We start from the raw sequence: 24,818 nt of genomic DNA, 5'->3' as shown, positions 1-24,818 counted from the left end.
CCAAACTCAACCATAGAAGAAATCGGGAAGAAAATTAAAACCTTATAAAACCTACAAAAAAAAAAACAGTAATATTCCAGAGGATACTACCGCATACTGGAATAGTGGGCAATGAAGCATCTGATCTACTTGCCAAAAAGGGAACTAAATTACAACACCAAATTACAGAACTTGACAAAAAATTCATTTCAGCAGTTAGTTAAAAGGACAGCAGACACACTACAACACAAGTCTCCGAAATCAGACACAAGGAGAATCGTGGAAAAACATAAGCTTTGGGAAAAATACAAAAACCAACCAAAAGAAGAAAGTATTGCTGCCTTTGGATTAGTCACCGAACATACTAGCCTAGCTGCTCTCCTCTACAATGTTGGCATATATTCATCTGACGAACGTACCATATGCAGAGGACCCAACAGAAGAATGGACAACAACCACATATAGTCTGTTCTGGTCTTGACAGAAAATTACAAGCAGCTGGGAACATCAGTGCACTCTATTGGACTGTAGGCAACAAATGGACATCCTCCAATGTTGGCCATTAGAAGAAGAAGATTAACAATATTTTGAAACCTTTAATACAAAGACATACTAGGATTCACTTATACAAGACCTTGGCAAGACCCATACTCTGTTATGGTAGTGAGGCACGGACATTAAGAAGGACTAAAGCAGAATAATGGCTAATGAAAGGAAATTTATGAGATATACAGCAGGATACACCAAATGGGATTATAAATGTAATGAGGATGTAATGGAAGAAATACAATTATTATAGTCGCGACGCTGTTATTCCCGACGTGACTCCTCCTCTTTGCTTACGTCTTAGAAAATGAAGGCTCTATAAAGTCTAGGTAGGTAGTATCGTTCGCCATTTTTGTTCTTTCATTGCCAAGCTACCAGACGAGAATCTATTTGCCACACTGTTAATCATTATCATGTCGCAGCTCCTATGATAATAAATCAAATACACTGTAATTCAGCAAATAACTGAGCGGCAAATAACGTCCTCGTGTGCTTTCTGCGAACGCCAACGAAAGAGCCAAAATGGCGGGCGATTATATTAAGTATTTATCGAGCCTTAGGAAATGCATAACATCATTATCAGCGAATCACAAGACGCACACGTTTAAATGTAGCCTACCTGCAACGTGATTGGCTGCCGGAAATAAGAGTGACGGGACTATAGAACCTGTAATGCATCACATACAACATTATCAGAACAAATGGATAAATCATTTGCATTGCATGTATACAAATTGAATTTCAAAAGCTATGTTTCACTGTTGTCAAATGGGAAGAGATCTCTAGGTCATTCAATAAATTATTGATTGAAAATTCAACCGTGAGACTGTAAGAGGCCATTTGTAAAGTATGAAACAAGTTTGTTTAAAAAGTAAATGTGGGATATGTATTATTATATTTCTTTGTTTAGTAATAAACAATTAAAATTGGTTATTTTTTTGGTGATGCCGAAATCTAAGTTCTTATCTTCCTTTTACAGGTGCTATGGAAAATTGGGGTCTAGTTACTTACAGAGAAACATGTCTACTAGTGGACCCTGAGAACACATCTGCTGTGAGAAAACAATGGATTGCACTTGTAGTAGGACATGAATTAGCTCATCAATGGTTTGGCAATCTAGTCACAATGGTGAGTTGTATTTTGTGTGTGTGTTGCACACTTATGTATATGTTGTGGGGTTTCGGAGTATTTTGTTTTGGTGGACACATATGCAGAAAATCCAGTGATGAAAGTGATAAGTGATCGGTATTTTTCTTTTAGACTTTAGTTTATGATGATGATATTTGTGATATTTCATGTTATTATTGATCCATGTTGTGATTTTTGTATGTATTTTATAATATCCTGTAAGTATAAAATAAAATAAAAAAAAACATTTAGGACTTGTGAAACCTCTAGGATTTGCTTGCAGAATACCCGAGGTTCCACAGAACACACTTTGAGAAACTCTGTTTTAAAGTATTTCTTTTATATAATTTTTTGTAGGAATGGTGGACACATTTGTGGTTGAATGAAGGTTATGCATCCTTTGTTGAGTTTTTGTGTGTTGCTCATCTGTTCCCGGAGTACGACATTTGGACGCAGTTTGTTACTGATACATACATACGAGCACTGGAGTTGGATTGTTTAAAAAACAGCCATCCAATTGAGGTAAGGAGTAATATTTTTTTAAATTGTGCGATTCATTAGTTTAGAAGAACCAGCTGTATTTATTTATTAACATACTGAACTATGCCTTAATGCTCGATTATTATTATAAATTTTGTAATATACAGAGACATGTGCAGATTGCCAGAATAAGTATTTAATTTTCATATGAAAAACATTTTTGTTAGTATTATTTGTTAACTGTTAACCACATTTGTTTGCAGTAATTTTTCATCTGTTTTTCTTTTATGCATCTTCGTGGTATTTATAACTAACAGTACTTTAAATTTTCTAGGTATGTTTTCAGTTTGAATTTTACCTAGATTGATTGAGTTAATTTTTCTTGCCCTAACATTTTCAATGAAATTAACATGAAGGCTATTTCTTGGCCAGTCAACATGTCGTATCACTTTCCACAAAAAATTGCATATATACGCATATCCTTCTCTGAAAGCAGTCCGTTATATTTGAAAGCAATTTTTGTGTTCTGAACACCTGAGTGTACTGATTGTGTCATAGTCCCTTGTAAAGTGTTTTTGTTGATGAATGGGAGGCTTCTTTCTTCTGGCTTCCCACTACAATGTGGTCAGAGTTGGTGCTTGCAGGTGGTTAAGGCTTCTGGATTCCATAAGGTGGTCCTGTGTATTTATTTTGTGAAGATGAGCTACAAGGCAGGCGTGGCCAATATTAGACTAAACATGACTATAGTCTCTCTTTTTGGTTTTTCCTATTACAGAGTGATTTATATAGAACTGACACATTTCTTTCATTAATTGTTTCAAAACGAATTGTGCTAGCGACAACTTATTATACCTAAAATGTAGAGGAATTTTGGGAGATTATTTACCTCTATAGCAGATGTTGAAAATGTCCTCCATCCTGCATAAAGCACAACTCAACACATCTTTCCATGTTACTGGCCACTCGTTTGAGGACTCTGTTGTCAATAGCTTGAATCTCCTATGTGATGTGCTTCAGATCGTCCAATGTCTGGGGACGTGTGGCGTAAACCCTGTCTTTTAAGTAACCCCATAGAAAGAAGTCCGGCGTTGTCAAATCCGGAGATCTCAGTGGCCACAGGTTCCTGGAAATTATTCGGTCGTCACATAACCGGATAAATGGAACCATGCTTCGTCTGTGAACCATGTGATGGACAATATGGCAGGATTTTTCACAATGAACGTCCGAAACCAACGACAATAATTCAATCTTTTATCCTTATCTGGTCACAAAATGTCGAAAACAGCTGCCAACAATAGGAATAAAACATAAACATCTGCGCATCTAGTGACAAGGAATCGAAACTCCAGAACATTCTGCTTAATTTGGTGCTAAAATTGAGTCATTGAATGAATTTCCAATGGAATAATTAAAGAAAGATATGTGTCAGTTCTATATAAATCACTCTGTAGAATCCATGTTATCTGTATGTTTTTTTGTTCTACATTTTGTTCGTCATAAACTTTTCGGTTTAGGCCATGAGGCCTGTTCTGATTCCACATATCTCAAAATTGATCACTCCATCGTTTCTTTGGTCTTCTTGGTCCCCTCTTTCCCTAGCCCTGTAGGGACTGCTTATAGCTGATGAGGCAATATAGATGGTCTCACATGTAACACATATTCTTGCCATCTTCGTCTGTATTATCTAACTGTATCTGTAACATTAGTATTTGTTACTTTTAGTTCTTTTCTAGGGTCATTGCTGTGTTTGTGATTTAATAATAATCACAAGCCAGACAAGCATTGAAGGGAAGCATGATCATGTAACAGAGGATCTGCAGCACTGCAGGAATGAAATAAAGTGAGAATTGATAACAATTTAAATAACCGTCAAATGTATAACTGTAATGCAATTGCACTGTATTTTCGATTGTTTCCTACCAGAATTGTAGACATAAAGAATTCAATAAACAAATCTGACTTAAAAGTGAATAAAGATAGAGTTACCTCCTTTTTGCCATTAACAAATCAGGCAGCCATAAACTTAAATTTCTCTGTGTAACTACTTATTTCAATATACAGTATGTAATTTATATAAGAGTGTTATGTTATAGTACTTTGCCTTATCTTTCATCACATCATTTTTCTCTCTATAGCCATATTCCGATGTACCACAGTTAAGTTATATCATGGGGGGGTGAACTATGTTTCCCAACAACTGTGCTGTAATGGACATCTAATGTAGTTATATATGCAAGTTGGGGGTGCAGTGTTGAAATCTTCTGCAGTTGCATTTGAAATATCTGTCACATCTAGGTTTAGATTTTTGTTAGGTAAGTTATACACAGTATATACTGAACTTATTTCTCTTCATGTTGATAGTTCTGTTATTTCTGCTGTATCAAAATTATTAATATGTTTAATTACTTTGAATTCTGTTTTTAAATTAAGTCATATATGAGCCCTGTTGTCAGCATCTCGGAGCACAATACCACATCACACATTGGACAGTTTTTGGACTCATGTTCGGTACCCGTGGCATGATCCCAAGAGAAACTTTAAATCAACTTAATTTAACATTTCTGATGCAATGATTGATGCTATAGGATCTCTTGTGTTAAAATCATCCTTAGCTATAATTAGTAATCATTTGTACCCAGGAAACTTTTATTGTGAATGATTTCCTATGTTTTCTTATCATTTATCTTAATGTTTTTGTTCTTTCAAATTGTCACTCACATAATTGTTTTTAATCATTGTTCATTGTGAATTAATTAGTAGGCCGATCTATTGAACCCTTATTTAGGGTGGCTTTTGTTGATACAAAATTATTATATTATATTCACAGTAATCAGTATTTTGCTTACTATTGATCTACCTTTGTTCATTTTATTACAAATTCATATATATATATATATATATATATAAAATAAATATTTTTCCTACTCCTAATTGTTTACTTTGTAAAGAAGATAATACTATAACGGATATGACACACCTCAAGAACTAAAAATTCAACAGCTAAAGATCTGTCATTACGATACTGGGAAGCAAGAAGGTAAATGGAAGAACCCAAGTATGCCGAACATCAGCAACCAACCAACCTCTCTGCCTTTGTTCAGTGAATATATCGTGAATTATCATTCGAACATTTGTTCATTTATTAGTGAAATTCTATTATCTTTTTTCCAAAGTGTGTTTTATTTCTATCATTTTTGGTGATGGCAGTCCTTTGGTATTCCAGTGGAGTATGTTAAGTTGGATGTTCTTGTTTTCAAAAGTACAATTTTCTTTTTGCTTTGTTGACTGTTTTGTGAGAAGTCAGCAATTTCCAGTAGTTGTTACTCATTTAACACCACCCAGGGGACACATGTTGCTTATGGGCTGCTACAAACATGAGTAATTTTGCCTCCCCTTCCCTTCTGTAACGTATAGCTTTTTATATGCACGTTATGGAAACATACTGTGGCTGAGTGTTTTATTGTCTATCTTACATGTACCTCATTAGGTCATTAGCTCATTAAACTGATTTTTATTTATTTTGTTTTAGGTTCCTGTTGGACATCCTTCAGAAATTGATGAGATTTTCGATGATATCTCATATAATAAAGGAGCTTCAGTTATCAGAATGCTTCACAAGTATATAGGCGATGAGGTAATTTTTCATCAAATCGAATTATATAATTAATTTATAGATGACAACTTCATAGATACTGCATAAAGCCATCCGTCGCCAGAATCAAAGAAGCCTCATTCTTGATCTCACTGTCCAGTTTGAGGAGGATGTTAAACAAGCTAGTAATATTAACAGTGAAAAGAAGTCTATTTACAGCCTATGTATTCCTCACTTTAGTTAGAAATACAAAGTGAGTATTAATACATGGGAAGTGAAAGGGCTTCTTTTTGGTGCTATGGGAACTTTATTTAAGTTAACTAAAATCATCCTCCTTTCTCTTAAATTTTCTAACAAGGATATTAACAAGATTTGTCTAATATGGTACTGAGGTTCATTATCCATTTTACACAATCACTTGTATAACATTAATAGTATTATTATTTCCTTTTTGAATTTTTGTCTCGTGTTCCTCCACAGACCAAATTTAACTTTTTTTTTTTTTTAAGTTAACCTTTGTTTTGTATTCTGGATCTTAGTGGTCAGCTGTAGATGATGGCCAGATTTCCCGCGTGTGGAATCTATACTAATAATAAATTTGTAACCGAATTCTTTCTGGTAATTTTCGCTTTTCCAAAAATAATTGGCGTTAACATGTATAATTAATCATCCTGAAACCGAAAATCGCTTTTTTGAAATTTTTGTTTGTATGTCTGTCTGTCTGTCTGTATGTCTGTCCGTCCGTCCGTCCGTCTGTCTGGATGTTTGTTACCTTTTCACGCGATAATGCCTGAACGGATTTCAATGAAAATTGAAATATAAATTAAGTTCGTTGTAACTTAGATTTTAGGCTATATGACATTCAAAATAATTTATTTAAAAGGGGGTTTATAAAGGGGCCTGAATTAAATAAATCAAAATATCTCGCTTATTGATTTTTGTGAAAAATAATTTCAAGGAAAAATTCTTCCGGGGCCGGGTATTGATCCCGGGACCCTTCGCTTAGCGCGCGAATGCTCTTCCGACTGAGCTACCCCAGGAACTATACACGACACCGTCACAATTTTTCCTTTGTATCCACACGACTCAAATGAGCTGACAAGACGCCAGAACTCAACTATGAGTGCACATAAATACTTGTGTGACTTAAATTGTGGCTTTCTGTTAACGTATCTCCAGTAACGAATGTATTATACAAATCTGGCTTTCAGGTAGTAGCTCCCTGTAAAGCAGGTTTCAATAATTTCAGGGAAAAATTGTTCTGGGGCCGGGTATCGACTGGAGGTACATTAACAGAAAGCCACAATTTAAGTCACACAAGTATTTGTGTGCACTCATAGTTGAGTTCTGGCGTCTTGTCAGCTTATTTGAGTCATGTGGATACAAAGGAAAAATTGTGATGGTGTCGTGTATAGTTCCTGGGGTAGCTCAGTCGGAAGAGCATTCGTGCACTCAGCGAAGGGTCCCGGGATCGATACCCGGCCCCGGAACAATTTGTGAAAAATGTTACATAACAAAAGTTTCTTTAAAAATGATTTCCGGTAAGTTTTATTCCAAGCAAAATTTTGATAGGACTGATATTTAAGAATATACAAGAGTTTTAAAATAACAATACAATACATTTTCACCACCGCCTCAGATTATGGTGTCGTTCCGTAGCTCCTATGTGCAAAATATAAAATTTTTCAGTAGGAAGAAAGAACAGATTTATTCATTCTATGGCAGTGATACATAGGGGATCGTGAATTCTTACATTTTCGAAAGAAAGAAATATAAATACATATAGGAGATTGTATTATTTGCTGTATAACTATTTAAGTTATTTAATAGAGCAAAAATCTGAAAATCGATACATCACATAGGAGTTATTTCAGGAATGATATCAATGGCTATAATGAAATAAAAACAAATGACTCCATCTATTTAAGGCGGCCTTGACATTTATCAATAATACTATACAAAGAATATTTGTGTGTTTGTATGAAGTAATCTCAGAAGCTAATTTGGATAATTCCTTCACTATTTGAAATTTGTAGTGTCTCTAGATGATGTAATACTACATAGAGGACTGCGGTAAGATGAAAATAGAGCTTTACGCACAGAAAACTTGATATTCTGTCGAAATATTGTATAACTTGATTATTGCAACTTTATTTAGTTCCACATAAAATACTCTAATTTTATACACTTAAATTTCTTTTTGTTCACAGAACATAATAGTTAAGAGTTTTGTCGTAAAGATGAGTATTTTTACTGGACCATATAGCCCATAATAAATAAGCATTTTACCATAGAGCTCACTGGAGCTGAGTTATTTTAAAAGGTGTCACGAAATGGCATTTCTGCACCCATAATTTACCATATTAATTTCCTGTGTTTCTTAAAATAATATTTATGTAGGATACTTCATTTTTTTATTTGCATAAACAATGATATACAAACGAGCGAGTTGGCTCAGACGGTAGCATTTGAGACACACATTTGGAAGGTCCCGGGTTCAAACCCCGTGGCCGACCAATCTGACTGGGGTTTTTCATGATTTCACTTAGTCATAAAGACAAATGCCGGATTGGAAAGATACATGCCATGATTCATCACCGCCTCAATTACCAATACCAAAAACATTAATCATAGTCTATAATTAGTTACATGAACACAAGCCATCTACAACACACAATAGAAACAGGAACTCAACAAGAGTAAAAATGGCCTGCTGATATAGCCACACATTCTAAATACGCGACATGACCACAGATGTTAAGGTGTGAATAAAAGAAACTTAACAAAAAAAAAAAAAGATGCACAGTAAGGTTAACATAAAATTTTCTTCGTAGACAATCAACTCCGTTAATTTGGAGTGATTTATTAAAGGATGCAGTCAAGACTAATTTAGACAAATGTTAAACGAATTATCCTTGCACCAAACACGGATGTTCTCTGAACCAAATGATCATATTTTAATTATTTGCATACAATAACTAGAGCTAGGATTTATATGTAGTAAGAGTTACGAATGACGCCGAGTATAGTTGAGTCGATGTGATGCCGGTTAAGGTTTTAAGCCCAATTGACAAGACTCGAAATATAAGAAAAGTCACAAGAACTAGACTATGTAGCTTTTAAACCCCCCCCCCCCCCGCTGTTTTGTAAGTGGTGGTTAAGAGAATTAAAGACCCTTAAACTGTAACTAAAGGAAGTACTGAATGACAAAAATGGCAAGTATAAGGAGTGGGGAGCATGACTTGCATCTTCATAAACTATACCGACTAAAAATATTAGTTTTTACTACATACGAATCCTTACTTACTTACTTACTTACTTACAAATGGCTTTTAAGGAACCCGAAGGTTCATTGCCGCCCTGACATAAGCCCGCCAGCGGTCCCTATCCTGTGCAAGATTAATCCAGTCTCTATCATCATACCCCACCTCTCTCAAATCCATTTTAATATTATCCTCCCATCTACGTCTCGGCCTTCCTAAAGGTCTTTTTCCCTCCGGTCTCCCAACTAACACTCTATATGCATTTCTGGATTCGCCCATACGTGCTACATGCCCTGCCCATCTCAAACGTCTGGATTTAATGTTCCTAATTATGTCAGGTGAAGAATACAATGCGTGCAGTTCTGCATTGTGTAACTTTCTCCATTCTCCTGTAACTTCATCCCGCTTAGCCCCAAATATTTTCCTAAGCACCTTATTCTCAAACACCCTTAACCTATGTTCCTCTCTCAGAGTGAGAGTCCAAGTTTCACAACCATACAGAACAACCGGTAATATAACTGTTTTATAAATTCTAACTTTCAGATTTTTTGACAGCAGACTGGATGATAAGAGCTTCTCAACCGAATAATAACACGCATTTCCCATATTTATTCTGCGTTTAATTTCCTCCCGAGTGTCATTTATATTTGTTACTGTTGCTCCAAGATATTTGAATTTTTCCACCTCTTCGAAGGATAAATCTCCAATTTTTATATTTCCATTTCGTACAATATTCTGGTCACGAGACATAATCATATACTTTGTCTTTTCGGCATTTACTTCCAAACCAATCGCTCTACTTGCTTCAAGTAAAATTTCCGTGTTTTCCCTAATCGTTTGTGTATTTTCTCCTAACATATTCACGTCATCCGCATAGACAAGAAGCTGATGTAACCCGTTCAATTCCAAACCCTGCCTGTTATCCTGAACTTTCCTAATGGCATATTCTAGAGCGAAGTTAAAAAGTAAAGGTGATAGTGCATCTCCCTTCTCTAGTAATAACAATTAAGAAACATGTTAAAGGAATTATCATTGCACCAAACGAGTGGTGGTGGCAGTGATCGCATTTTAATTATTTAAATACAATTTAAATTAAGTAACATATTAAACGATTTATCCTTCTATCAAACACGGATGTTCTCTGGACCAAATGTCTATTTTAATTATGTAATTACTTTATATTTATTTCTGATAAGTGCAGCGGAGCGCACGGGTATGGCTAGTAAATAATAAAAATAATCACCAAGTACAAAACAGTGAACAAAATATTGAAGAGTCAGACTTGATGGATATAGAACTATGTATTGAAAAATTGAAAAACAACAAAGCTGTTGGATTATAATAATAATAATAATATATAAAAGCTTCTGAAATATAGTGGAGTGTTATTACATGAATATATTTTTGAACTGATTTTGTAAATTTGGAAAGGGGAAAAGTTACCAGGTGAATGGAAACTATCATATATCATCCCCATCCATAAAAGAGAGATGTAACTTCCTGTCATGTAATACACGATATTCAATTACAGTACAAGAATATACTAATTAGCTTTGGATCATTATTGAAGAACTTTGAGTGTACGTAATTATACATTAATTTTTCAGGATTTCCGAAAAGGAATGAACCTGTACCTGACACGTCACCAGTACAGGAATACTTTCACAGAAGATCTCTGGTCTGCTCTTGAGGAAGCTAGTAATAAGCCTGTTGGTGCTGTGATGTCAACTTGGACCAAGCAGATGGGCTTCCCAGTAGTCAAGGTGACTAATGAGCAAATGGGAAATGACCGCAAACTTGTAATTACTCAAGAAAAATTCTGTGCCGATGGAAGTTCTAACAGTAAGTTTCATTTCTAAGTCACCTGAGAAATGGATATTGTTAATTTTTATAAAGGATTTTTCATTGTGCTTTATGTTGTGAAAGATCGGAACTATCAACATGTGATCAGGAAGTACAATAAAATTACAATTGTTTTAACCTCATAAATTCACAAAGTTGAGAGGAGTAATTATTGTAGTCCTCAAAAAAATTGAAATATTAATGTAAATGGACGTTATCAGCATCCTCAGTATAAAAAAGTGCTCTTTGACTTGCTGTCATCCAAATGGAGGTGAAGGTGAAATGGCAACAGAACTTAGGATCTGGGTATAGTCAGAAGCATTTTTGCAACCCTGCTTAATTTTTTCTTTCTATTAAGTCACTTTTTTTTTCCATTAAGACAGAAAGTCTATCAGTTGTGTCAAAAGAGTGGGGCTGCTGCTTGTTTTAACTTCATTGCTTTTTTATTTCTTGGTTTGGAGGTCCGCATTGCTAAATCATCTACTAAAAGAGCACACTTTACTTCAGATTTTTTAATTGTTTGTGGTAGGTTATGGATATTGATATTAAAAATTGTTGTACTAAGAACTCACTTTGTGGTAATCCTAGGTGAATTAAGCAAATATGAAACCTTATACTGGTGATAGACTACAGTTGCTAATCGCAATCAGCATTATCGGGATTACCGAAAAAGTGGTGACACACTAGGTCATGCTTGGTCCTGTCTGGTCAACAGCTGAATTACCATAGAGCAGCATTTCTCAAACTTTTCTACTCACGGAACCCTTTTAAATTCAAAATGAAACTGTGGAACCCAGCGGAATATTAGGGATTTGTGTATATATAGTATATACATTACAAATATTAAATTACCAAATGTATTTTTACCACTAACATTACATATTTTTATTAATGTCACATGTTATACATATTTAAAAATTATAAATAATGTTGTTGAACTGTATTTGTTGTTATTACAAAGATTAATAATCTTGGTTTATTTTTACCACTAACATTAAACATGTTTTTTGAACTCACACATTATACATACTCGTATTTAAAAATTATAATGTTTTCTGAAATATATTTCCTACTGTTATAGAGATCAGTAAATATATAACAAGCATAAATGAAATTAAGTCCACCTCCATTGTTAACACTGTAATTCACACTAAATTTCAGGTACTTAATCTTTTGTTTTTTCAGAAAGAACACCTATTTGAAATAGATCAGTGGGACGAGTGTTTTTGTTGTTTACGCCTGCATATTTCTTTAATATCGGGTTTAATGTTGGAAAGCTGAAGTCTCATGTCTGGTTCTGTAAGCAGTCTGTTTCGGTATTTAGTTTTGATACACGTATACACAGAAAACCCATTTTCATATAGGTAAGTACTTACAAAAGGAAGTACAATTGTAATAGCTTTCTGTGATAACACTAAATACTCTCTTCTCAGGCTGTGCTAAAAATCCATCATAAGGAGATTCTTAAACTGAGGTTGCAAGGATGAATCTGACATCAATTCCAGTAACGCTTCGTACTCTTCAGAAGCGGGGGAAGAAGGTTTTTCTTTGATGTCAAATGGATTTTTGATCCACAAGTTTTGAGAATTGTTTTCACTTTTCTGTTCTGGAAATTACTGCACTACTGTATGGCCCATATCCTCCAAACGCTTTACAAAGTCTTCAATGATTTCATCAAGTTCTAGGAGAGTTTCTCCGTTCTCCTCAAGGAAATCTTTCAAAGCAGGGAAGCTCTCAAATTCACGGCCGGCTAGACTTCTCATCCAGAACTACAATTTTCTCTTGAAAGCCATGATTTTATCTGCTGCAGTGAATATATTAGCATTTTTCCCCTGCAATGACACATTTACTTCGTTCATTTTGACAAAAATGTCAGCTAAATAGGCAAGTCTCAAGAGCCATTGTTTGTCACTCAAACAATCGTCCAACTCGAAATAGTGATCAATTAAGAAAGTCATCACCTCAGCACTAAGTTCGAAGAGCCTAGTTAAAGCTTTTCTGTGAGAAAGCCATCTCACTTCTGTATGGAGAAGTAGAGATATATGAAAAATTATGGTTTATTTAACGACGCTCGCAACTGCCGAGGTTATGTCAGCGTCGCCGGTGTGCCGGAATTTTGTCCCGCAGGAGTTCTTTTACATGCCACTAAATCTAGTGACATGAGCCTGTCGCATTTAAGCACACTTAAATGCCATTGACCTAGGGCGGGATCGAATCCGCAACCTCGGGCACAGAAGGCCAGCGCTATACCAACTGCGCTACTCAGGGCGACGAGATTTATGAAGGCTTACCATATCCTCACAAATGATTTTGAAGAGTCTTGAATTTAGTGGTTTGGATTTGATAAAATTAACGATTTTTACTGCTTCATTAAGAACATTTTTGAGGGAAAGTGGCATTTTTGATGTGGCCAAAGCTTGACTGTGCAATATACAATGACTGCTTTTAAATTTTTTTGCAACTGACTTTATGTGCGATACTGCACCAGTTGTTTTCCCAACCATTGCCTTTGCACCGTCCGTGCAGATATGAATACAATATTATCCCAGGGTATATGACTTTCTGCCAAGTACTCACTAACATGTCTAAAAACTTTCAGTTCCTGTTGCATTAGCTGGCAGCAGTTTACATAATAGCATATCTTCTTCAATAGTATCTTCATAATGGTAACGGACAAACACTACTACAACTGCCAGATCTGCTACATCACTTGACTCGTCTATCTGTAGTGCAAATTCACATGATCTGAACAGACGGTTTTACTGTATTCTTTCTTGACATAAGGTGTCATGTCTTGAATGCGACGAGCCACTCTGTCATTTGAAAGCGGCACGGAAGATAACTGTTCAGCCTCCTTGATCATGCACTTAACCAGGCCAATCGCGAAGAGTTTTATTAATTTGTAGGCTACTGTGTGGGACTCACCTGCCTGAGCCACTCTGTAGTTTACAATGAAAGATGCCTCTGTTGCTTCTTCATTTGTAATATAAGATGTCTGAGCTAAAAACATTCGTGAATTTTGTAACTCACGACGTTTCCTATCAAAGAAATCAATATTCTCGTCATGAAACTGAGCATGGTTTGTTTCAAAATGGCGACGTAATTTTGAAGGTGTCATCGAACTATTAAATAAAATTCTGCTACATATTACACACTTAGGACAATTTTCAGCATCCATGGACCCAATGCTAAGTAACTCATTATATTTACGTTTTTTAATTACAGATTCATGTTGTGTTTTGGATGTTGGCTCCTTCACATTTTCAGATGATGAGTAGCTATTTTCTAAACCTGGTGTTTCCATTTCGCCTTCATCAGACCCATATACTTGTTTAGGGATAGGTGAAGTTGTAGTGGCACACTTGGATGTTGATTGTTTTAATGATCCTGTTTTAAGTCACCGATCCATGATTCGGTGGCACTCTGTATTAAAGAAAGTAGAGTTAGGACCGGTATCACTCTGTATTAAAATCCGATGGTGTAGTTCACAATGATCGGTCTTACCCTATATTTACACAATTTTGAAGAAGGATGACAAAACTCACAATTTTTCTTTAAAACATTTGATCATTTTCTGATATTATTAAATAAACCTTGAGACAAAATTAACACATAACTCACCTTGAACTTCAAAATAATGGTCTTTCCTCTCTAGAAGAAGTTTCCTGTGTTTTCTTGAAGGAACGTCAAAACAACTCTGCGAAATATCCTTCACAGAATTTTCAATGAATTCCGTAGGGGCCTACAATTTACACATGTGCATTATTGTTGGAAAATGTTTTAGCTCCAAACACTTAAGTTACTTCAAGCGCACCTACTATTATTTCAACAAACGGTACCCATTGTTGTCCTGATAATTGTCAATAGAATGGCTGAATAAACAGTTATAGTTCTGTTCTTAATCTTTTTCATGTTTTATAACATTATATTTTAGAGATTAAAAAGTAAATAATTACACATCAGGAATTGGCGGAACCCCTAAGAGTTGCTTACGGAACCTTGGGGTTCTGGGTAACACACTTTGAGAAACGCTGCCATAGAGGAAACAATTTTCTCTATGTACATATGTATATGTTTGTGTACCTCCTGGACAACATCTAAAGTTCATACTTTCTTTTGATGTTTGTTCATTGGTTTTTTTTTTTTATGCTGCTTGTTATGGGAATTTATTTGTTAAAATTGTTATATACAATTTATATTATTATTATTTAGATTATTTTGAAAAGAACTTTTATAACCTCTAAAATTTATATAATTATTATTTAGATTATTTTGAAAAGAACTTTTATAATCTATAAAATTTATATCATCATGCCAAAAATTTATATTATTTTGTAATAAAACATATTTTTAAAATCAACCCTAACCTCAATGAGAGCATCGTAATGGAGACTGAAATTGAAAATCTGAAAAAGAAACCAGTTCCAGTTTGTAATCCATTATTTATTGAAATTAAACATCTTTCAGCAGCCTTCTATTGCTCTCTATATAAATGAAATATGAATAATTCGTCTGACATTTGTTAATATATTTCTTTTTACTTTTCTCATATCTGCATTAAATTTCTCCACTACGTCTAATAGGAGCCAAATTAATTTTCTAGCCATTCATTTTCGTTTCTATTTCATATAATACAATGGAAGGGGTAACAAAATTCCACAGCAGAAGCTATCACGATTTCCTAAATAATATAAATCAAGGTGATTCGAAACCAAAGTTTACTAAAAAGTTACTCTCGTCCACTGGACCATGCCTCAGCGCAATTATCTTGTTCTGGAAACAGGATTTAGCTCCTGATCACGATCGGTACAGTGACACACTACAAACCCGATCGCGATTAGGTCTATAATCGCGATTAGTGACTGTAGTCTGTCACCAGTATTATACTTCAAAATGAGGAAAACACAATCCTTCGAATTAACTGATTTCAAATTACAGATGTTTTACTGTATCATATATAATATGTGTGTATAAATTATAGATCAAGCCAGTGCCCTCCATTACAAAATATTTGAATTTGTTTAAAACTGTGTGAAATGCAAATATACTCCAAGTCCGCCGGGTTAGATCTGTGGTAGCACGTCTGCCTCCAGACTAGCCAGTCAGGATTCGATTCCTAGTGGGGTCAGAGATTTTCGTGTAAAATTTCTACCTCAGGACTAGGAGAGGTGATGGTGCACAACTTCTGATCACTAGATTGTGAACCAATATGCCTGGCTTAAATCCCAAATCTCTCCACAGTGCACATGAAGAAAAGGTATATATATACTGTATGTCACTGTTGATAATGATTCGTCTGTCAAATGGGGATATTAAGCCTGCCAGCCCCCTTGGTGCTATTCAACAGGAGTAGACAACATGCCAGCACCGAGTTTCCCCTTCTCTCTTCCTCATCATCCTCACCCATTCCCTACACTAAACTTACACGAACAATTACATATACACTCACCTTAGTACACGACATAACTTCCCACAGATACACATCATGCACAACATGGCCTGCCAAAGTGGTGTGCAACTTGAAATGGGTCACAGTCCTGCCATCTATCCATAATATGGGGAACTCATACCATGCAAGTGAAGTGAGTAGACATTGTATACACACGCACACATGTATGAATGTGATTTGTCATTTCATTATTTTCCACAAGACAATGGACCAAGGAAGAAGTGGTGTTCAGCGATTTGTCGCCAAAGGGACAAACCAGGGACTCTGAATCCCAAGCAAAGCGTCATGTTCTGCAGCAGACATTCACAGAAGCTGATTTTAGTATTAGAATAACCATAAAACGTTTCCTTCGTAATGTGGTACCATACGTATTTGAGGATTTCCCAAAACTTAAATATCTCAGGGACGTTCTTGGAATTTTGCTGTCCATAGGCACTTGCGCATCTCCCCCCCCCCCCCACTCTGAGGTGTTATCTGTCATCACTCATGACTTGTATAAATTTAATGAAAGTACGAAAAAAAAAAACACTTTGATACATCACACAGTGTGATAGTTACCTTTTCACAATAAATTGCAGTAATTATTAGTAATTACTTTTATGTCGTAATGATGTTTAACTTGGCTTGGAGGATGAGGGAAGTGTGTTGCTCTCTAAACTCAACATGCACAACATTGAAATCGCCTTACTGCGTATTTTGTATCCTAACTAATGCAAATAGTGTGTGTGTGTGTGTGTATATAATCATCATCATCATCCTGTCAAATACTAGTCCCAAAAGAACTGTTACGGCCTGAAAAAGCGATTTTCTTGCCATCTTTTCATAGGTCGACCAAGTGACTGTTTCCCATTTGGACGATACTTCATTATTGCCTTAGGGATCCTGGATGAAACCATTCTTGAAACGTGTTCCTTCCAGTTTAACTGATATCTGGAGATATAGTCCAGTATTGATGACACATTAAGTTCTTGAAGGATATCTTCATGTTTCTTTCGATCCCATTTAGTTCGGCGCATGAATCTCATCTCGCAAGCTGTTAGTCTGTTTTCATCTTTTGTCCTTACAGTCCACGCTTCACTCCCATAACTTAAGACTGGTCGAGCTATTATTTGATAAAGACGAGTACGAGTTGATTTTTGTACTAATGAAGGTTTTAAAACTCTATTAATGATGCCCTTTGATTTGTTAAATTTTACAATTTTCTCTGATAAATCCAAATTTTCAACAAAAGAAAGTTTATATCCTAAATAATTAAACTCATTAACTCTTTCCAAAATGGTGTTATTTAAACAAATTTTGCTTGGTATTGGGTATTTACCGTAAAAAGCCATTATTTTTGTTTTGTTAATGAATATTTCTATTGAATATTTTTGAGCTACTAAACTTAAATGATATACTGACCATTGCAAATCATCTTCTGATGTTGCTAGTAAAACAAGATCATCTGCAAACGTTATTACATCTAATTTTAAATTTCTGTTAAGTTTAATAGTGACATATCGTGTTTTGTTTCTCTAAAATCTTTCACATAATAATTTCAGTTACTGAAAGTGAACTATGTTTTCCATTTTTAGACATTATTATTATTATTATTATTATTATTATTATTATTATTATTATTATTATTATTATTATTATTATTATTATTATTATTACATGTACCATACTTACATGTAAAATATTTAGTTTATGTTAAAATAAATTTGAAATTTAAAGCTAAATAAATACACTGATGATCCCTGCAAATATTTGCAGTAAAAGCAGAATTTTTTGATTATTTGTGTTTCCAAATTATCTGTATCCAGTCTCCCAGTCATTAGTCTGGATAGTCGAGAGTACACTGTATATTATTTTGAAAGACTTATTAATTAAATGTAGGTTAGTAAATGACCATTTTTATGACAGTTGTAATACAGAAGTGTTTATATATTGAATGATATTATCGACAGCCATCCCTCATTGTGATGGGCATTTGCTGTGTTCTGGAAGGTGAAAGATGATTTCTATTGTCTTTCTTTATGTAGTCTGTATTTTTAATATGTTATGTTTTACTTTAAGGTAATGGGTGCCTTTGGATGATCCCTGTCATGATCAGTACATCTGAGAAACCAGGTGAAGTAGTCCATCATACAGTTCTTCAAACACATTCTGTGGAAGTGATATTAAAGAATGTGGCCTCTCATGAGTGGGTCAAAGTGAATCCAGGCACAGTGGGCTATTATCGCACACAATATCCACCAGACATGTTGGCTCAATTTGTGGATGCAATTCGTGATAAGACACTTCCACCACTAGACAGACTAGGATTGCTTGATGATCTATTTGCCATGGTAATTACTAAGTTCATTACTTACATCCTGCATGTAATTATATTATGTAATGACAGTAGTTTTGAACGTTCTCATTTGTGTTTATGACTAGATTAAAAAGTATGGTTGAATGCAATAGACTTTGAAGGGAAATAAAATACATTCTGTACAAATGAAAGCTGAAGTGAGCCATTCTGCTTAGGTCTGATCATTCGACATTGTAAAGTGAAACTTCTTTTCTACATTTCGCACTTATGCATTTTTAATACTTATTTTTTTTTTCTGAGGTTTTTTTACACTTATACGTCCATTAAATCTCTTGAAGATCATAGCTAATAGGAAATGGGGATCAGATATCACGACAGTGCGTCTGTTTTATAATGCTTATATACGATCAAAATTGACCTATGGATGTGAAATATGGGAAGGAGCATCAGCAACTCATCTACAAAAAATTTCTGTTCTTCAAAACTCAGCCTTAAAGATTATGCCTAGGAGTACCAAAAACCACGTCAACTGTTGCCCTAGAAATTGAATGTAATATTCAACCACTCGGACACTATATATTACAAAAGGATCTAAAAATACATTAAAAAAATTGCAAGCCTCATCCAGATCTCAGATATACTTCAAATTGTCAGATGATATCCTGTGTAATTTCTATAAAATAAAAAAAGGAGAAATACCAATCTATATCACAGACACACTCATTGCTAAAACTCCAGTTGTGAACGAAATTCCTCCAAGGAAATGGGTGATTCCAGAACATACCATACAAATTCCAGGAAATCATTCCAAAAATGATCCTCCATACATTCTTAAGTTAGATGCCATGGAACTACTCTGCAGTACATATAAGGATCACCTTCAAATTTATACAGATGAATCTCTAAATCCTAATAATGGGACATCAGGAGCAGGGTATTATATTCCAAAATATCAAGAAAGTTATTTCATACCATGTTCATCTTCTCCAGTCTTGACACTGAATTGCTAGCTATTGATGCTGCTCTTCAGTGTGTTACTCAAATTTCTGAAAAATCTATTTGCATACTTACCGACTCCAAGGGGGCTATATTTAATATAATTAAATATGTACCAAACCTATATGCACATAGAATTATTCCAATTCAGAAACAACTAAGTAAACTAAAAGAACCCCAAAAGGAAATAACATTTCAATGGATACCTAGTCATTGTGGTATACCTGGAAACGAGAAAGTCGATAATATTGCAAAACAGGCAACATATTTGCAACCAAGACCTCTTCAAGTGACATCTCTATCCAATGCTTTTGCTTCAGTAAAGTCTCATTTTACAAACCTGTGGATCAACAATTGACTCTCTTCTGACAAAGGAAAAATTTTACAGTCTGTACAAAAGAAACCAAATGACCTGGAAATGTACAAAAACTTGCCCAGACATGTTCAAACATTTTTAACAAGAGCCAGAACAGGTCACATTGTCACTCAATTGTACCTACACATTTCTGATAATCCTACTTGTCTGTGGTGTAATAATCATGATGAAGATCTGAAACACATTCTTCTATACTGTCCATCCATAAACCACAAAAGAAGTAAATTAAAATCATCAGTACCAGTTGCAGAAGACACAGCCCTGCAGTATATATTGACTACACCCCAACTCTGGCTACTAGCAACAGGCATCTATAATGAACACCGATCAAAATACCCCTCATTTCTCGTGAAAAACAACAAATGAATAGACTACTGTGGACTATAGTGGACTTTATGTTGTCAGCAAACAGCTGGATACATTAAGAAGATTGATTGATTACACTTATACGTCATTTATACATTCAAAATCAATTTTGTTCGAAATTAGGTTTCCTACCCAAGCTATGACAATCTCCGAAATTGTTGAAGGCATTCAGCAGGAGTTGTGTGAGGAAGATGGCAGTAATGTAGATGATGAGCCAGCCTCAATCAATCTTGTGTCCTTTAATGATGCTGTTACTGCTTTAGAAACAGTGAAACATTTCGTTAATACATATTTATGTAACTGATTAGGGAACAATTATAACAATTTGAGGAATGGTTTATTCCTTAGGAGCAAACAAAAGCAAGTAGTACAAAATAACTTTCCTAACAAGGTAAGTCAATTTCGTAAATTTTCTGGGTTGGAGATGGAAATGTAATGCATCAGCCAGCTTTGGCTCAAAGCAGCTAAAATTTTCTACAAATAGTCTTACATTAATCAAGAATATGTGTTATAAATTTCAGTACTGTATTATAGACTCAGAATTAATTTAGCTATGAAGTTCTAAATTTCTCTTGTAGGAATTATACTAAATTGATTTAAGGTGTCCTTCCCATATAGTCTTCAAATGCTATTTCAGATGTTATTAAATGCCATTCAGTTATATTTTTCTCACTTACAAGTAAGACTTCCATAAAAACGTATGAATGAATTTTTACTGTATTCTAATACTTGAAGAAGATTTTGAATTTGTGGCAGAAATACAATTTCCAACATCTTAAATTCGATTTTAGCAAATTGTCTGTCTGTCTGTCTTTGTACGACTTTTTTCATAATTCATATTCAGTATTTACGATTTGTCCCAGACTTGTATACATATAATTTCAAAATTTGTATTAAGAAAATAGTATTGTTTGGCTGAAATTGTTATTTACTTGAAATCAGTTGAAACATTTTTTTTTCTTTCTTACGTAATAAATAATTCTGAAAAGGAAACAAATTCTGTTATTTTAGAAAGAAATGATCCAATGAAGAAGATAGTCCCTAATGTAATTAGCATACTTTACATATTCATATCTAATTCATTTCTTTTGTAAATATATACCAATATTTGCTGCAAGAATAGACATAAAGGGATTGTATTACTCGTTAAATTATAGGTCCCCTACTTTTTCTAGTGTTCATAAATGATCTTGCCCCCCTAATAGAAGATGTAGGTCATCCTATATAAATATAGTAATTACAGCCAATAACTCCAACACATTCCAATCTTCAACAGAGGAAATTCTCTTTAAAATATGTGACTGGTTCTCAGTCAATAAATTAGTATTCAATTGTGACAAAACTAACATAATTCAATTTAAATCCTTCCAAATTCAACCTCGCAAATTTCTAGGGCAATAATTAAAAATAGATCCCTATTAGAAACAACAACAACAACCAAATTTCTTGGCTTAAAAATCGATAATGTGTTAAACTGGAAAAATCATATTAAAGAAATTACCCCCAAACTAAATTCAGCATGTTTTGCTATTAGATCTATGCAAAAGATAGTAAATATAAATACATTAAAAACAATATACTTTGCATACTTTCACTCGGTAATGAGTTTTGGAATAATATTCTGGGGAAATTCCACAGATAGGAACAGCATATTCCTATTACAAAAAAAGAGCAATTAGAATAATAGTAAGTGCAAAATCTAGGGAATCTTGTAGGACTATTTTCAAAAAACTACAAATAATGCCCATGGCTTTTCAGTATATCTTTTCATTAATAATCTTCCTCTTATGTAATCGTGAAAACTTTGTAACTAATTCAAAAGTTCATAGCATAAATACACGTCAAAAATAATGACTTTCATACTCCATCGGCAAGTCTATCATGCTATCAAAAAGGAGTGCGTTATATGACAGTAAAAATTTTTAATAGCCTCCCTATCGATATAAAAAATGAAACTCAAAACATAAGATTATTTAGGGGCAAATTAAAGAAGTACCTAATTTTTCACGCCTTCTATTCTGTAGGTGAATTCATTACATTCAATAACACTTCATGAAATTGATACTAAAACTTTGTGTTGTACTAGTAGACTATATTGTAAATCTCTTCTGTATATATTTCATCTAGATTATGACTATAAATTAAGACTTTATAATAGTATTAAGTTTTTTGACTTGTTCTATATTCTAGCTGTGAAGCAATGTATGAATACCATGGAACGTTAATAAATACAATACAATACAAAAATAAAGCCTATATAAAATATGTTGATTAACAAGTTCACTGACATATTTACAGTGTTTATGACTTTTTGAATAGTTCACCTGTAAGATATTTGTTCAGGAATGTTGTTTCTGTCCTTAAAAATTTTGTTGTCATTTGCAAGCATCATACATTGTGTTCAGGAGTGTACCTTCCACTATTCACTTACAATTTTATTCTAATTAATCTACTATTTGATTATACAGGGTGACTTTTTCGAATTTCTCTGATTTTAACGTGGTTTTAAATTGGTTGTTGCTGACAACATTCCAGTAAGATTTAAAGGACGAAGGTAAGGTCAAGTTTCATCAATAATTTTCTTAAACTTCCCATTACTGATGTGGCTGTTGCTGAAATAATGTAGTTAAAACATGACGTCAGTGCAAGAGAAAGTGCAGGGAGTGGTAAGGTTTACAGAAAAAAAATCTATGATCGTTGTTCAGAGATAATTTAGACGTGTATTCCAGAAACATCCTCGTAACCCAGAGTCTATAAGGCATTGATTCGTGAATTTTTTAATGACAGGTAGTGTTCCAGAGTGGCAAGAAGCAGGTCGACTTGTCTCTGTAGAGTGAATAGAAGAGGTTAGAGTTTTCTTTGCTTGTAAGCCACAGAAATCCACCAGATGAACTGAAGATGTCCCCATACAGCATTGCAAAACAACTTCTATACATGTATAAAATGCAAATTAATTCAAGAAATCATACTTGTTGACAAACAACAATGACAGAATTTGTAATTGATAATCCATGTTGAATCTTTCGTACACTACTTTTAACACTTGAATATAAATAATTGATTAAATGGCGATCTTACTCGTGTTAACACAACACAAACATGCTGCATTCAGGACAGTGGTACACAGATTACTCGACATACCTATGAGCCAACAACACTACAATGAAGAAGTGAACACAATCAAATACATAGCACAAGAAAATGGTTACAACCCAAACATAATAGACAACATCATAAGGAAGACAAAACAAAAACTCAACAAACACAAAACACAACACAAACACAAGAACACAAGAAATACATCACACTAATATACGAAAACAAAAACACACACAAGATTGCATCCTCATTCAGAAAACAGAAATACAACATAGCATACAGAACAGAAAACATACTACAAAGACATCTTAACACAGAAACAACACAAACAAATAAATACAACCACACAGGCATATACAAACTCACATGCAATAGTTGCGACAGTTTCTACATTGGACAGACCGGCAGATCATTCCAAACTCGATACAAAGAACACATTAAAGCAATAACCAGAGGACACAGTACATCTACATATGCCGAACACATAACTAATGCTAACCACACATACAGTAACATAAATACAGATGCGGTTATCCTACTACACATACAACCCAAAAACCAAAAACTCAACACAATAGAACAATATGAAATATACAGACACACTAAAACACACCCTAATCAAATTCTCAACACACAGATCAATTTCAGAACACACACACTATTTGACACAACTCTTCATCACATGAACGCACCCACACAACAGGCAGCGAAGTTGAAATAGTGCCAAGATCTAGTAGGCTCTGAGGATGGTGTCAAACCACGAGTAAGATCGCCATTTAATCAATTATTTGTAATTGACATTTTAGAATGCATCAACCAAAACCATGATTCCTTATCTTGTTATATTTCCTGACAAAGCAAAATTCCATGTGTCTGGGAAAGTTAACTGACACTAACTTCGAATAGAATACTCTCATGTAGCTGTTAGTCCAAGAATACATTTGAGATAGCTCTAAATTAAGTGTATGACATGGTTTTATAAATAATATTATTCATTCATTCATTCATAGTTTTTACATATAATAAATTTTTCCCCCCAAGGAGGCTACTGCTGTATCATTTACGCACCTAGACATGTTGGAATAATACACATTTCCTTAGATAGCGCCCATTGGAATGACAGTGCTTTGTACCACTCTGAACATCACTGGTTTGGGTGCAGTAGTCCAGTAGCATGGCCTCCTCGTTCATCCAACTTTATTTTGTTATTCTAGATTGCAAACCTTCTGCATATGACCTTCAAAAGGCTTAACAGCTGCAGTGAATCAAAGACGTGCGGCATTGCCTAGTCAGCATTGTCATGTCTCTGCTATTAAGGAGAACAGTTAGCACTCAGGTATAAATATTGCATTCTGAAATTCCGTAGCTTACCAGGTGTAAAGAGGATTAATTTAGAAATTAATTAC

At 34.4% G+C, this 24,818-nt stretch overlaps 1 protein-coding gene across 2 annotated transcripts in view; it reads left to right on the top strand.

The window, feature by feature from the left end:
• Positions 1–24,818, top strand: part of Psa (puromycin-sensitive aminopeptidase) — a 105,966-nt gene that overhangs the window by 39,842 nt on the left and 41,306 nt on the right. For both annotated transcript variants that reach the window (XM_069841417.1, XM_069841418.1), the window contains exons 5-9: positions 1,505–1,653; positions 2,011–2,175; positions 5,663–5,767; positions 10,596–10,830; positions 18,338–18,609. In XM_069841417.1, the coding sequence (XP_069697518.1) occupies positions 1,505–1,653; positions 2,011–2,175; positions 5,663–5,767; positions 10,596–10,830; positions 18,338–18,609 (926 nt within the window). The remainder of the gene's footprint in view (positions 1–1,504; positions 1,654–2,010; positions 2,176–5,662; positions 5,768–10,595; positions 10,831–18,337; positions 18,610–24,818) is intronic.

Source organism: Periplaneta americana, chromosome 12 (assembly GCF_040183065.1).
Source record: "Periplaneta americana isolate PAMFEO1 chromosome 12, P.americana_PAMFEO1_priV1, whole genome shotgun sequence".
In the NCBI taxonomy this organism is placed as follows: Eukaryota; Metazoa; Arthropoda; class Insecta; order Blattodea; family Blattidae; genus Periplaneta; species Periplaneta americana.
This window is presented reverse-complemented; position numbering and strand designations above follow the sequence as displayed.